This window comes from Octodon degus, unplaced genomic scaffold (genome assembly GCF_000260255.1).
Source record: "Octodon degus isolate 3935 unplaced genomic scaffold, OctDeg1.0 scaffold00031, whole genome shotgun sequence".
NCBI lineage: Eukaryota > Metazoa > Chordata > Mammalia > Rodentia > Octodontidae > Octodon > Octodon degus.
Genome location: NW_004524607.1, coordinates 9016666 through 9032280, shown reverse-complemented (window position 1 = coordinate 9032280; position 15615 = coordinate 9016666). Strand labels below are relative to the sequence as shown.

Sequence of the window (15615 nt, the reverse complement as noted above, 5' to 3'; positions counted from 1 at the left end):
CTTGGCACCACATACCACGTCAGCCATGCCCTGGGCATGCCGAGCCAGCCACCAAAACCGGTGTGGTGATGCATGCCTGTAATCCCAGTGCTGGGGGGGGGGGCTGAAAACAGAAGGATCACTACAAGTCTGAACTGTGTAGAGAGACCCTGTACCAAATACATTAAAAAAAACAAATGGATGGGATCCAATCATTTGCCAAAGCAAGGATGGAACTGGAGGACATCCAAGCAAGCGAGGCACAGAAAGACAAATGTCACCATATGTGGAATCTAAAAAATGAATCTCCTAGATGTTGAGAATGGAATGGTGGTTACCAGAGACTGGGGAGAGAGTGAGACCAGGGAGAGAGTGAGAGAGGAAGAGAGACTAGGAGAGGTGGGCCTAAGGGGACAGTCTTAGCACTGCAAGGGAGAATGAGTCCTAGTATTCTGCGGTAGAAGATGGTGAATAAAGAGAACATCAACACTTAGTGTAATTCAGGATAGTTCTAAGATTTTGAATGTATTTACCATAAAAATGATAAAAATCAAAATTGATGGATATTCTAATTAGCTAATTTGCTCATAACTGAATGTATGCATCAATTAAAACAGCACACCATATCTCAGATGTGTACAATTATTATGTATCAAGACTTGTTGATCTAGGAATTCTTCTTCTCACAGTTTGGGCTTCTACGAAGGACATGTTTACTAACACTGGAGCTACACAATGAGGGAAGCGAAACTCCACAGCTAGGAATGAATGCCACAGCCAGGCATGAATGCTGTGGGAAGAGTGGCCCTGGGACTCACCGAAGCTGCAAAGGATTTTCCCTTTATGATTTATGGAGTGCTCTGGACCACGTCACCCCAAGTCCAGCCAGCCTTTACCTGCACACCCTGTGGGCAATAAGGCTTTCACCTGCAGCCTGCACGGCGGGCACCGTGGCCCACGCAGCTCCGTAGGCTGAGCGCACAGATGCTGCATCTCCCCGTCAGCACTTGGGTTTTGCCACCCAGATCCAGATGCTGCTGGCAGCGGAGGAACGGACTGAAGAAAACGCTTCTGCTGTGCTCTGACCCAGAATGCATTCACAGTTGGATTTATTTTACTCTGGCTTAGTCTATTTCAGGTCAGTGGGTCTGCATTCAGTTTCACTGCTAACTGTGTTTCCTCCAAGTTGTGATGTGTTTCCTTTGCTCAGCCCTTCAAATCACAGAATGGCAAAGGATTAAAGACTAGAGGAAGTTGTGGCTGGGAGGCAGTGGGGTAAGATGAGCAGATTGTAGCTTCACACAATGAGCCCAATTGTCTTTGTGAATTGAGACCGTTTTCTTTGACATTTTTTTTAACCAGTGTGCAGAGCCTACAGTAACCTAGCAATAGTGGAGAGTCTCTTAGTTCACCGGCTCCTACATTAATTTACACACAAGCCACCCAATACAGCAGGTCTGGGCTGGACTCTCAGGTGTGATGAGAATGACTAACCTAAATTACCAAATCAAAACATGAGCTCCTGATCTCATCATAATTAATTTTATTCCACAGCATCTGTAAGGGAATGTTATTCTGAGGAAGATGTTTGGGATTAAAATAATTAAAAAAACCCTGGAAAGTACACACATTTATGTATCTATTCTCTTCATTAAATATATATCTGTTTGGCAAAAAATGTTAGACTCTTTTGTACAAAAACAAGGCAAAAAAAAAAAAAAAAAAAAAAAAAAAAACAAAACAAAACAAAACCAAAACCCTTGCAAATTGCAAATACCTATAATAATTACAACGATGTAAACTAGGATGTCTGAGAGCGCGACCATCCCATGGAACCTGTTCTGCAGCAAAGCCCCCAGGAGGAGGTGACACCTAACTCTTGGATAGCGACAGCCCATCACAGAGGCTTTTAGGCTTAGTCTATTAGAGATGGAGCATGACTACTGACTGCTTTTGTGCTTTCAGCAAAGAGGCTGGGAGCAGATGTGGCATGAAGAAGGCAGGTCCAGGCTGGAGCAGGGAGAGGAAGCCTAAGACTGGCTGGTGCAGAGGGGAGGTCGGGCACTGTCACAGTGCGCACGCGAACAGGGCATGGGCTCTGCGGACTGTCTGGGAGACCCAGTGCCTGTGAAGACTATGAGGAGTTTGCTGCTACTGCTTTGCGGGACTGCAGAGGACCAGGGCAAGGCTGAGGCAAGGAGAGGGAGGGAGATCTGGATGCACATCTGAATTCAGATAGAACTGGTGCTGTGAGCTGGCCCAAAAGAAGGAAAGGGGGACATGTTTGGTCTTCTCCACAAGCAACTGGGCCATTTCTTCCAGACCCAGTTGTGAGGCCATTCTTCTTGGTCTGGTGGGCAAATCTGGGGCCAGCCTGGGACTGCTGGCTTCCCTCCTCCAAGAAGGAAGGAGGTGCTGGCCAGGGATTGGGACCGACAGCCCCTTGGCTCTCTTATTAGCTGGCTTTGCTCTTTCTTGTCCTACCAGTGATCTGCAGCAGTGGGAAGTGATCTAAAACAGTAAGTCTAAAATCAGATTCAAGGAGGTGGGCAAGGTGCCAGATCGGGGCTGAAAATGTCAAGGGAGACTAGGGGAGGGTTGACTTGCAGTGTCCCTTTACCAAAGCTAATTCCAGGGTGTACCCACACTTCTGGTCCTCTCTCCTGTTAGCTAGATTTTCCAGTTTAGGGGAAGGGCATGTCTGGGTCCAGCCACCTCAGTTACAGTCATAGACGAAGTCATAGTTGCTGGGCTCCTTGGGGATCGGTGGGGGTGCGTCGGGGATCTGGATGTTTTCCAAGTCCAGGAGGCGGAGCTTGATTTCCATGCTGAGCAGGGTGTCCAGGTCATTCCGTGTGAGGTCGCTCATCATGTCTTTCCCAAGCAGTGCATTCAGCCCATCGGTCCAGATACAGTACTGGTAGGAGAGGAGGTGACAGTAATCTTGACTGAGGATAATTGCAAGAGTAGTAAAAACTGTTACAGCTATCATTTAACAGATACTCAACATGTGGTAGGACATTTTGATATATTTTCACTTAATATTTATAGCCTTGTCATAAAGTGGACATTTCTGTGATCACCCCTGTTTTATAAGGTCACAAACTGTGGGGAATGCTTCAATTAAAAAAAAATTATTATGGCAAAAGCCCTCTCAGATCCTCCCCCTTGCTTTGAATGCACTGATTCCATCCTTCTTGCCACTTTCTGAGGCAGTTCTCGAAGTCCTCTTTCGTGAGTGTCTTTTCACGGCTGCCTTGATGTCCTGAATCAGTTCCAAGCATGGATGGCAGTTTCCATCAAATAAAACCCCAGTGTGTGCTCACTCACCTAATTCACTGGATCTGGCACTGTGCCACTTCTGCCTCATCTCCAAAGTCAACACGCCTTGAAAGGTCAGCGTTTGTATTGACTCAGGACACTGACACAGTCTTGAGAGGACGAGTAAAGAAAGTCCTCTGAAAGAGGACACCCAGAACTGTCTCAGAAAGTGGCAGGAATGATGGGTAAGTGTAGTCAAAGTGAGGTGAAAGACTCTGAGGGAGATTCATGACAGTGTGTCTTCTATGGAATAACTTATTTTAGCTTCAATAGTCCCTGTATTTTGTGATCACACCTCATGTAAGTTCAGGAACTAAAGCACAGAGGAATGAAGGTATGCAATACTAAGTGCAGTGGGTGGGATTTGAACTCAGGCCCTCTGGCTCCAAAGCTTTGCTTGCCCATGCAGGAAAATATCCTTATATACCAGCATAGAATTTCTGTCCTCCTAACTGTAGGTAATATTGGTTACATCTCACTGGTGGGTCTCTGGCTTTAAGGCATCAGTATAATACATCCCAATCCTCATGGACTCAGCATCAGGCCAGCCTAGCTTCCTTCTTGCTTTAGTTGTAGTTCCCAGCTTAGTAGCTAGTGTCTGCCTCTCCTGTCTGGCTCTCAGCACACACACTGCCAGCTCTGTCCCACCCTGGAGCCAATGGTGGTCTCTCTTTTATGTTTCTCAGCAAACAGGCAAGGAGATAACCTTCAGGTACATAGTGCACAGTGTGTGGTAGCCAATGGCTAAAATTATTGGACACTCTTCATGGGCGCAGTTGGCTTGGTTGCTTGTGTGGGGACCTTCTTTCTGCCTGGGTCTCCAGTGCCCAGGGCTTCTCTCCACTAGTTTTCTTGTCCCCTATCTCTTGGGACAGAGCACCCAACAAAGAGCTCTAGTCTTACAAAAGCAGTGGTAACCTTTTGCCTCTCCAGCAGGCTATGAGCTCCTGGGCAAGGATGGACTATGCCTCATTTGTGTGAGCACCTGATTTGTTCCTGTCAGCACCCTTCCCAGGGGGTAGGGTTCCGGCCTGACCTTGAAAGAATCTTGTGACCTCACACCTGATGAAAAAGGGGTTCTGTATCTCAGGAAGACCTGTTCCCCTGGTAGGTCACCCTGGTGCTGCATGGTCGATGTGAGAGTGGTCACTTTATTTCTTTCCAGCATGTGCCCTACGTTCCATTCTCCTAGCCTCACTGGGTCAAGCCGCAATTCCAGACCCTACCCAGTCTGTCCTTTGCATTGGCATTGCATGGTCTCTGCAGGACAGCATGGCAGCTGATTTCAACACTGTACGCAATGACTGGAATCATGACATTGCTTGTAGGTCCCTTAGCTATGGTGGAGATCTGCCATGATACACGCAGTGGCATCGTGTTGTGACTTGAAGAGGTGACCCTGGGTGTATAATGAGCTCCAAATCTGAGGGCTATAGCAGCGAACTAATGGGTTTTGGTTCTTCCGCGGGTGTGTGAGCTCAGCCAAAGCATTTAACCCATCTAAACACAGGCTGGTGCCGAGGGATTTCTGGAAGCACTAGTGTCCTCGTGAGTGCCTCAGCCAGATTCTGAGCATGTCTAACCATCTGTTTCCTTGCAAATAACCTCGATAGAAATAGATACTTAGTTCTTACCCTAGAGATCCTGCTTTTGTCCATCTGGGATGAGAAAACTTTGTTAATAGAAGCTTCTTTGCAAGAAGAGCGTAAGAGCTTCATCGTGCACACCTATAAATCCTCACATTCTGGGAGGCGGAAGCAGGATGATGACAAGTTCAAGCCCAGGATGGGAAACTTATGGTAATCAAGGAGACTGACTGCTCAGTGCAAAGGCCCTCAGCTCAGTCCCCAGTACTGCAAAACCTAAACCAAAAGAACTTCCCAGAATATTCTGGTGGCCATCCTGCGACTGGTACCACTCAATACCATACTGTGAAAGGCCCCTGTCAGCTCTGACATTGGTTCACTTTAAATCCCCACGTCCTTGGGTTTGCTGTTCCCTGTACACAGCCTTCCCAACCTGGACCTACGTCCTGGGCCAAATTAATTGAACCCATAGGTGCATCTCTTTTGAGAAGCACAGAACATTCATGTTGACCAAAAAATACAAACTCTTAGTATTAAATTTGAGTTAGAATTATCAATATCAACTCATGATAAACTATGTAGTTTATCCCCCAAATCATAGCTCCTAACTTTGTCCCCACCCCTGAAGGCCTAAAAATAATGAGCAAGGGGCCTAAAAACAATGACTAAGTGCTAAATAATGACCATGAGGATATAGGTCCAGATATGCTATTTGCCAACTATTATTTTCTATTAAAGGGAACCTGGGCTCCATGGAGAAAAGGCAAGATGGATCCAGCGTGCTCACCCTGCCAGAATGCCATGGAGTTATCAAGCACATCAGAACTGGGTCATTAGGATTCACAGGCCACCTTGATAGGTCCTTGCCCCAGAGAAGGAATCTGGACACTAATAATAAGAACAACTGCAACATATTGAGACAAATATGCTTAAATCTATGACTTGGCAATGATACTGAAATAACAAAAATACTTCTTGGCCTTCTTTAAGATATGCTTATTATTTTGAAAACTGGTAACGAGAGTCAGATCATTTGGTTATATATTTTGTGCAACTTTGGGGTAACTACTAAGTTGGTGAGGTCAGTTTCTCTTTCTGTTTTTTGTTTTGTTTTTCAGTTTCTCTTTCTAAGATTATCCTTCAGCAATCTGTAACAGACCCAATCTAATCACAAGGTCCCTATAACATGAGGAAGAGAGTCAGAGCAGTGAGAGGCAAAGGGAGATTTGCCTGTGGAAGAGGAGGTCAGAGGGATTTGATGAGAGGGCTCCAGCCTTTCCAAGCTGGGTGTCAGCTTGCGGAGACCTGTGTCATGCTTCTTATTTTATTTTATTTAGATACTGTCTTATCATTCTAGAGGTCAAAAGCTGTGTCATGCTTCTGACCTCTAGAAGATAAGACAGTATTTTTGTGTTGTTGAAAATGAACACTGAGTGTGTGATAGTTTGTTGCTGTTGCCACAGGAAACACACAGAGCTGAAATCAGCACCACTCAGACTAGAGACAGTGTTCTTGGGGTAATTATCTGGGTTCTTGGATACATAACTTGCCAGGAAAAAGCACATGCACAAGGGTGTGAAGGGAAAAGAGGGAGAGGGAAGGGCAGGAGAAGAGAGAGAGAAAGGCAGAGGAAAGGGGGTGAGGGAAGAGGGATGGGGGCCACAAAGTAGGTGGGGAGAGAGAAAGAGAGGGACCTAGTCAGAGAATTTAAGACTCACTACAACCCTTCTCCATACCTATGTCCCATCAGGATTCTGATTGACCAAAGGGTCAAAACAAAAACAGAAGTTAGACAACTAGAGAAAATGAAAAATGACTGCACAATGTGGAATGAGAGCCACCACATGGTCAATTTGTTTGCTAATGGCATTACAGTTCTATCTCAAAATGGAATCTGTTACTGCCAGATAGGTACAGAAACATTTCTAAATGAAATGACCTGTAGGGAGTGGCTGTTGGATGTGAGGGGAGACAGGATGGTGACACAGATGAAGCTGGATGGGACAATGGTAGAAAACTGCTGAAGCTAAGTGCTGAGCTCAGTGCTGCTCTGAGCCTCCACTGCTAGGACACGGGCTTATTGGGGGCACGACGGCTGAGGCTCAAGTCCCAGCTCTACCACTGAATGACCTGAGGTAGGAAATTTCTTAACCTCTCTGTGTGTAGTGGCTTTCTTTGTTTACAAAATGAGGGGAATATCAGCTTGATTCTTTTTGAGTTATAGGATGTCTTTTAGGGAGGTAATTGTTCATGGAGCCTGGCATAAAGTGAGCCAGGCACATTATCATCACTTATCCTTCCTGCTGTTGAGGTCTTCGATTTGGAAGGCCTCTCTCTCTGTGATAAATGGGGAGGCCATAAGATAACGTTCTATTTTGTGGAGTGATCGTGAAGGTAAATGAGGAAATACATATGCAAGTGTTTTGAAGAAATTAAGTGTTCACGACTGTATGACATTTTCCTCCTCATTGCATCTATAAGAAGTGGCAGGATGGGAATACAAATCTGGCAGTACCACGACATTCATCTTTGTCTAGAATTAAGGAACACATCCTGGAGAAAATAGCTAGCGTGGACTCAGATGACAACCCAAGTTCTATTTCTCTACACATCTCGACTGTGGTGACTTGTGTACAAACACAATTTTGCTTAAAAACACAGAGTAGGACATGGTCTCTATTTTCAGCAAGATGAAGACCAAATCTTACCCTTCTGCAAGATAAATGTCAAGTGATACAGAATTATATTTAAGCACCATCCTAAAAGCAGGATTTGTGTCTAATCTTTCTTCTCTCTTTTGAATATACAGTTTTATTCAATAGCTTCAAACAAGTGAAAACTAGATATTAAATACCTTCTAAATGAGCAGATTCTCCTAGGGGACATGGGGAATAAAAGTTAGAGTCTATTAAAATGTTCCCTTTCTTTCTAAAAGCTGTTTCTGCAACTACATGCAAAACAAAAAAATTGAATGGTGTCATTTAAAAATAAAAGTTTCGAGATGATGTTGGGTTCTAGTTTACCAGAGAAAAAGTTAAATCAACCATAACTGCTACTTTATCTTACAAATGCATTTTTCCTAGAATTATGCTAAATATTTTAAATATAGCTGACAGCATGCTTCAAGAAAAGAAACAAATCATACATATAACAAGATGTCAAAAAGGAATAAAAGCATCTTGGAAATAAAATTCAAGGAGTCTTAAATCTCTTAAAATAGCTTAAAGAAACTTGGTAAAGAACCTACTTCATCAGATGTTTAAAAGGAGAGACTCATTTATCTTGAGAAAATCCAGAACAGAAATGAAATATGCAATGGAAACCAAAGTTCTAGCCTGGGCTACTTCTTCCTCTGGTTTAGTAATTATGCCTTTGCTAATTAAGGCTTTTGCAGCTCCATTTTCTTTATCATTATGCTATAGTTTGGGACCTGAATGTCCCTCAAAGGCCTATGTGGTAAAGATTTGGTCTCCATCCTGTGACACTACTGGGAGATGGTAGAATGTTCAAGAGGTGGGTCCCGGGAGGGAACCGAGGTCACCGGGGGTGTGGCCTTCAAAGCACATTGGGACCTTGCTCCTGTTTTTTCTCTTTGCTTCCCGGCAACCATGAGGTGAGCACCTTCCTCCTTCAGCTGCTCCTACCTCACCACTGGTACAACAGTAACCTGGCCAATCAGAAATGGACTGAAACCTCAGAAACCATGACCCCAAACAGGTCTTCCTTCTTTTCAGTGGTTTATTTTGAGTATATGCCATGGTAAGGGGAAACTAATACATATATATTATCAACTCAAGAACTAAGAAATTGGACTTCTCCTAACTGGCAGCTCCTCAAGAGGTTTCTATGCTCATCCAAGTCAATAGGAAGCTTCTTTGTTCATTTCCTCTGGCAAGATTTTTCAAAGAAACGAAGGAAGGAAGGCAGGGCGAAAGGGAGGGAGGTAAAGAAATAGATTTCTTTCTCTCCAGTGTTTTCCTTCTTGTTTTGCAAGAAACACTGTCACATCCTCTCATAAATCAACCCCTCTGAGACCCTCACCTCGTGCTTGTCAGGAGCAATGAAGTTCAGTTGGCAGTTGGAGTCATACAAGATGGAGAAAGCAAGTTCAAGCACCTCCTGTAAGAGATGAGAAAACACCGCATTAAGAAAAGAGTTGCTTTCCTTTTGTACCTTGAGCCTGCAGGAGAGCCTGCCCCTTGCCCAGCACAAGGAGCAGCAATAGCAAGGAGGCTGGAGGGAGGAAAGGCCACACTTTCTGAGAGTCACAGAAGAGTCCTTTCCCCATCTAGGCACAGAGATAGCTCATGACCCCCCACTGAGGAAGTGACACCTTGCCTCTTATGGAATGGAGCACGGAGACACAGTAATACCTTGGTTCATGAATATTTTCTATTTGCAACAATTTGGTTCATGAATAAAAGTAATTGGCAAAGTTTTGCTTGTATTCATAAACTCCATATCAGGTGACAAACACAACCATGGCCATCTTTCCTGCACAAACCCAAATGCAGCCATCTTTCCCCAAATGGTAAAACAAGTTAAGTTTGTAAATTGAGGTAACAGTGTACTAAGCCTGACAAGTCCCAGGTGGACCCCCTTTCTTCAGCATTTTCCTGCTAGGGTCACACGGGAAACAGTAAACTCTCACAACAGAGGCAATAGGGATTCTGTGTGAACCTGTTCACTTTGTGTCTGTCTTTGATCTTTCACTACTGTACAGCAGGGGATAAACAGAACCCAGATTTTTCCCACTTGTGAATATAGGAAATAAAGCAGAAGGGGCTCAAGGGACAGAAGATCTGGACTCACTCATTAATGCCTGTTGAACCTGGCCTAGCCCAGAGCACAGCACACTAAGTACTTTTCATTTCACTGCAGCCAAGTGACTCTGGCCCAGGCCCCCAGTTTCATGTGTAATAGGTCTGTTAAAAACAGTTCTCAAGGGGCTGGAGAGATGGCTCAGTGGTCTGAAGCACCTACTTAGAACAAGCTTGGCAAAGCATCAGGGACCGCGGTTCGATCCCCCAGCTCCACAAGCCAGCCAGCCCCGCCCCCTGGTGGGCTGAGCTGGCCACACACACACACACACCCCTCTCTCTCTCTCTCTCTCTCTCTCTCTCTCTCTCTCTCTCTCTCAAATAAATAAAAACAAAACAAAAAAACACAGTTCTCAAACTGCACGCACTGCAGGAGTGTTGGGTGCTGTGATCTTTCTCCGGGTCTGAGCAGTTGGCAGGGAGGAGGCTCTGGGGACATGAGAGTCCCAGTGCATGTTGTCATCTTAATGGCTCCAGAGCTGGAGGGGAAGGGCCTGGATGGGGATCAGTGCACACCCAGGAGAGTTCAAGTGCAGCCACGCCAGGGCTCGGCAGTGTTATCTCACACATGCTCTATTATTTCTTCCTTCTCTGTGCCCTTATTGGCCCCATGGATGATGCCTCCTCCCCTGTTGGAACTTGGGGCTGTGTTTCTCAGTATTCACCCACAAAGCATGCATTCTTAGGGAACCAGGTCTCTCCACATCACCATCTGCGGTAATCTTCATAGGAGAAGCTGCCTTTGGCCAATAACCCATGGCACTAATGCCCCAGAAGGAAGATGGAAGGCAGCAAGATGAGCTCCAGATTTCTGAACTTTGGAAGAACTGACACAGTGAACTCAAGACTCAGAGTTAGCTGGAACCAATCCCCATAGAGTGCAACATTAAGCTAATGCTGGCTTTTGGAGCATTCTCCTGTCTGGGTCACGTGCTGCTGTCCCCTCACTAGGACAGCTTCTTCTGTGAGTACAGACTGTCTATTGTCTCTCACCCAGATAGTCTCCTCATTTCATTGGAAATAGAAACACTCAAAAGAAAGAGCATCCCCGGGCCTGCAGAGCCGTGCTGAGACAGCAATTGAGACTGGGCGTGGTGGCACGTGCCTGTAATCCCAGCTCTTGGGAGGCTGTAAACAGGCAGATCACTTGAGTCTGATTTAATAGTGAGACCCTGAATACCCTGTAGAATCTCTAAAATAAAAAAAAAAAAAAAAAAAAAAAAAAAAAAAAAGAAGAAAAAAGAAAAAAAGAAAGAAAGAAAGAGCACTGAGTCATGGGATAGAGGTTATTCTGTAAAAATATTATTCAACTTTTATTCTTTCCCTCCTTTAGGCCCCCATTCAGGAACACCCAGAGAAGATGACACAATAAGGGACAGTAATAGGTAATAAAGGAGTGCACCACCACACACACTAGTTTTCATTAAGTTTGGCATTTGTGTCTATGATCATGTCTCTTGGGCCTTTTAATTTGTATTTAAAGTGGTCAAAGCCCTCCTAGCAGTATCAAAAATTGATAACATCCTTTAAAAAAATCAATACAGTAATGCACATTAAAAATCAAGGATCCCATTTGTGCATCAAATCCTAAAAGTAATGCAACAGCAAGCAAAAACTGCACATTATTATCTGTAAGAAAATTATGAGAAACTAACTATTTCTCCCTCCTTTGGGTATAAGGAAATCACCAATTACCAGCTGAGAAGAATGTATGTGGCAAGCCATTCAGTAAGATAATTACAAAGACTTGATGTTGGGTAGGGAAAAAAGCAGGAAAAATGAACACTATGTACTTATTGCTGGTCATTATGAATATTGCCTGTCTTTGGACATGGGCTGGAAGTGAGCATGTAGGTTGAAAGTGAGGTTCAGGTAGTAGGAGGGTGCACCGTCTTAATTTCAGATATTCATAAACACTCTTCTCAGATGAGACCTGTATAATGGTAATCTATTTACTAATCAGAATGTCACTCATGAGGAAAACTCTATGACTGCTACTTGAGAGTTTGGAGGGAAGGAGGAGGAAGGGTTTTGCTTTTGGACAACTTGTCAAGATATCAGCGTGGCAGAGGGCCACTTTACAGGCACGGAGGACTGGGTAGCACTCATCCAGGTCTTTCTGGCTGAGCCTGGATGACAACGACGGCTCTGCTCAGGGAAATCATGTGGTCAGTTATCACTTTGTGACAGCAGCTGGTGTGAATGCCACCACAGCCCAGACACACACTCTTGACCAGGCGCTGAAGCCACTGGAGACCTGCCTGTCAGCACAGTTAGCAGTGCGACACTTTCTCTTTCACAGAGGGATGGAGGAGAAAGAGGATACAGAGACAGTCAGACTTGTGGCCCTACCCTTGTGCGACATCAGAACTGGAATGATCAGAACTGTCGTGACCCAGTTCTTGATAAACACAGGGAAGAAGTGAGAAATTCTTGAGAATATGAGGCCCCACTTTAGTTTCACCTAGGCTGCCTGGAAGGGGTGGGAGGAATTAACCTGCACCCATGTATACAGGGTGTTATCACTTATGGTGAGTTTTATGGCTGCCTTTGACTTTCCATCATGGAGTCACCAGGGAGGTCACTCAGCAATGCTTGGAGCAGAGAGGCTGAGGTGTGGAGAGCATTCAGGCTTCCTGGGGCATCTGCCACCTGTCCAAGCTCCTTGTGAGGAGGAGAAGTGCCAGGTGGTAGCTCAGCAGTCTAGCAGGGGCTCCAGCCACACACCACAATGCTCTTTTTGACATCTACCAAACAAGGCTTTACTGCTAGCCCTGAATGTTTTCCATTCCCTCTGGATTTAACTCTTATTCCGTGATGTCCACCTGCTACCCTGCCAGGTGGAGGGAGGTCATGGATGGTCAGAGTTCCTTGGAGAGAGGAAGAGGGATGAAGTAAATGTATCTCTATATCCTGAGGCCTTTGAGCTCCTTCTTAACCCCTAGGGTCTAGAGCCAGGGACAAAGGTGCCCCGGGTCAGGAGGTGCACACAGAGGTGGCACTTTGGTTTAGAAGATGTTTAAATGTGTGTTCTTCTGTGGGTCATAGGATGGACCAGCAAAGCAAGAACATAGTGTCACACAAAGCGTTTTCAGTATGTGGTGTTGGCTGCCAAACTCTACATTGTTTTGGGATAACCAACCATGGTGGCTGCAGGGAGTGTCAACTTCATTGGCTTTGGGATCCACAAAGGACAATCATGATATGCTTCTGGATGTCTCTGGGTGGCCATGGATGTGTGGGTCTGAGGTCGCTGTCTAGTCTCTTGTTCTGTGCTACCTGGCACTGTTCTCGCCTCGCTTTCCATGCCTTGTGAACTAAGCAGCTTTCCTCCACCATACCCTTCTGCCATGATGTTCCTGTCTTTGAGCCACCAAACCATAGACTGAAAATGTGAGCCAAGTTAAGGTCCTCCTTTAAGTCATGGCTGTCAGATACTGTGTCTAGCAACGGGAAAGCTGACTAGTGCAATTAGTGTATTCGCCCTTTTGCCCAGAACTTACTTAACCATATTGGTTCTCCATCCATGTGTCTAGGTAATCTTGAGGGCTGATAATTGTGATGATAAACACAGGCTATTCCTAGGCATGTGCATGTGAGTTAAATATGACCATGTGAAATAGTAGAATTCATTGCTATAGTAGTGCTGCTCATCTTGATACCTGTATACTTTAAAAGGCAAAAACAGTCATTTGTGCAGTACATATAGTATAAGAGACTGACTTCTTCCAGCACTTCTACCTTTCTGTCTCCACTCTGCCTTAAAAGCATTATCAGCCAATAGTTCTCCAATCTGTTATTCTTCCAATCTTCACTATCTTGGAGATTGCTGTTTTCTAATTAGAGGATTTGTAAAGGCCTCATGGGAAATCTTCCATGGTTTTTCTGATTGGCCAATTTCTTTTCAAAACCCAACTCAAGTGCCATTTCCTTCACCAAATGTTCTCAGTTCTCTCAGGCTGCCCCAGTGCTGCATGGTTTTATTTTGTTGCATAAACAATAAATTATAGTTGCATATTTACATACAAATCTTGTCTGTTGGATACCCAGGACTGGGGACCAGATCATCTTTTATCTTTGGGTTCCTAGTCCCTGACACAAATAAAATGTTCAATCCATTTGTTGAAAGAAAGAAAGAAAGAAAGAAAGAAAGAATGAATGAATGAATGAATGAGTGAATGAATGAATGAATGAATGAATGAATGATGGAGAGAAATGAAGACCAGACTTTTTGGTTAATATCAAAGACTTCAAGTTGATGCTAAAATATCATCTTCTAATACAATCTGCTTATTTCAGGTTCAAGAATCACCCAGGCAAAACAAAGGCTGAGTTCTAGAACATGGGCAGAAGGTAGTCTTTCCCACATCACATTTATGCTTATCTGAATCAGTGGGATCTCTGAGACTGGTCCTTCAGCGATTATACGGCGTCTTTCAACTAGAGACTGAAAACTTGTGAGCCAAGTACAAAGAATTCCCAACTTAAAATGTACATGAACAAACCAACTTATACATTACAGAGTTAGAAGTTTTAAATCACGGATCTTTAAAACTCAGGTTTTTTTTGTTGAATTTCTATCCACCCATGACAGTATTTTTCAGTCTTGGATCAAGAATTTTCTACTCTCTTTGCAAAGAACTCAGGCCTATTTCACCAGCAATTTGCCCGTTGCTCTGATTTCTGGTAAACTGGTTGGATCCTGAGCTCCAGGATGCTGGCCACCCCTGCCTGGTTCATCACTCTGTCCAGAGAGCTCATCAGATCTCGGAGACCCCAGTGCGTACTGACTGAATGTGTGAACAGGTCTCTGCAGGAGGCACATCAAGGGAAAGAGGGTTTCTCTGTATCTTTCTGTTCCCAGGGCTTTGGTGAGGGCCCAGCACTCTAGCAGATTTTGAAAGGGTAAGAGGACTATTAGTTACTAATATTCTGCTAACAAAGTGTTTCCTTTATAGATAATATCTTTTATCTCTGATCACCAGTTGAGCTAACCAAGAATCTTGCAACACAGAATGTCAGAAGCCAATTCTCAATTGGAAAAATGCTCTGAAGAACAAGAAGCAGAAGCAATTTTTTCCCTAATTTATGCATTTGATACAGGGTCTGACTATGCAGCTCGGAATCATAGTGATCCTCCTGTTTTTAACCTCCTCATCACTAGGATTACAGGCATGTGCCACAAAACCCAGACTTGTTCACTGGCTCAGCATGCCTGGAGAAGGGCTGATGTGGCATGTGGTGCCAGGGGTCAAACCCTGTCCCTGCACTTGCTTACCTAGGCGCTTAGTCCCCTGAGCTATCTTGCTGGCCCAGAAGCATGGTTTTGATTGTTGAAGCAGGTCTTATGCACTGAAGACCTCCTGAGGACACACTTTCGTTGGAGCTGCAGATCTTCCTGTTCTTACCCATAAGGCCCAAAGGTCAGGATCAGGGGCCTCTGGAGGCCAGTGTAAGTGTGGGGGAAGTGAGAAGGAGCCACTGTGACTTTACTTTCTGCATTTTGATTTTTGTCGGAAGAACTAGATGTATGAACCCTAGTAATAGCACAAAACAAGAAATTTCCACATGTGTACCAACAAAAGAGCTGGAGTACTGGGGACACTGCATTATCAACCCTCAAGTCAGACTGGAAGAGGTAGGGAGGGGGTTAGAACAGCTGGACTAGTCAATCCTAGGCAGAAGCCTCCATTTGAAGGCTTATATATCTGCTTGCAGCACTGTGTTCCACTTGTTCACCTGCCATCCATCCATCCATCCATCCATCCATCCATCCATCCATCCATCCATCCATCCACCCACCCTCCCATCCACCCACCCTCCCATCCATCCATCCACCCATCCATCCACCCATCCACCCACCCTCCCATCCATCCATCCATCCATCCATCCATCCATCCATCCATCCA

The 15615-nt window shown here is 44.8% G+C and overlaps 1 protein-coding gene across 4 annotated transcripts in view; it reads right to left on the bottom strand.

Annotated features, from left to right (window-relative positions):
- Positions 1 to 1507: 1507 nt before the first annotated feature.
- Positions 1508 to 15615, bottom strand: part of Elmo1 (engulfment and cell motility 1) — a 623184-nt gene continuing 609076 nt past the window's right edge. For 3 of the 4 annotated variants that reach the window (XM_023713447.1, XM_023713448.1, XM_004629569.2), the window contains 2 exons: positions 8928 to 9005; positions 2696 to 2896 (listed from right to left, as the gene is read on the bottom strand). In XM_023713447.1, coding sequence (XP_023569215.1) covers positions 2696 to 2896; positions 8928 to 9005 — 279 coding nt within the window. Of the gene's footprint in view, positions 2897 to 8927; positions 9006 to 15615 lie in introns of all 4 variants that reach the window. The other variant, XM_023713449.1, reaches the window with a different exon arrangement.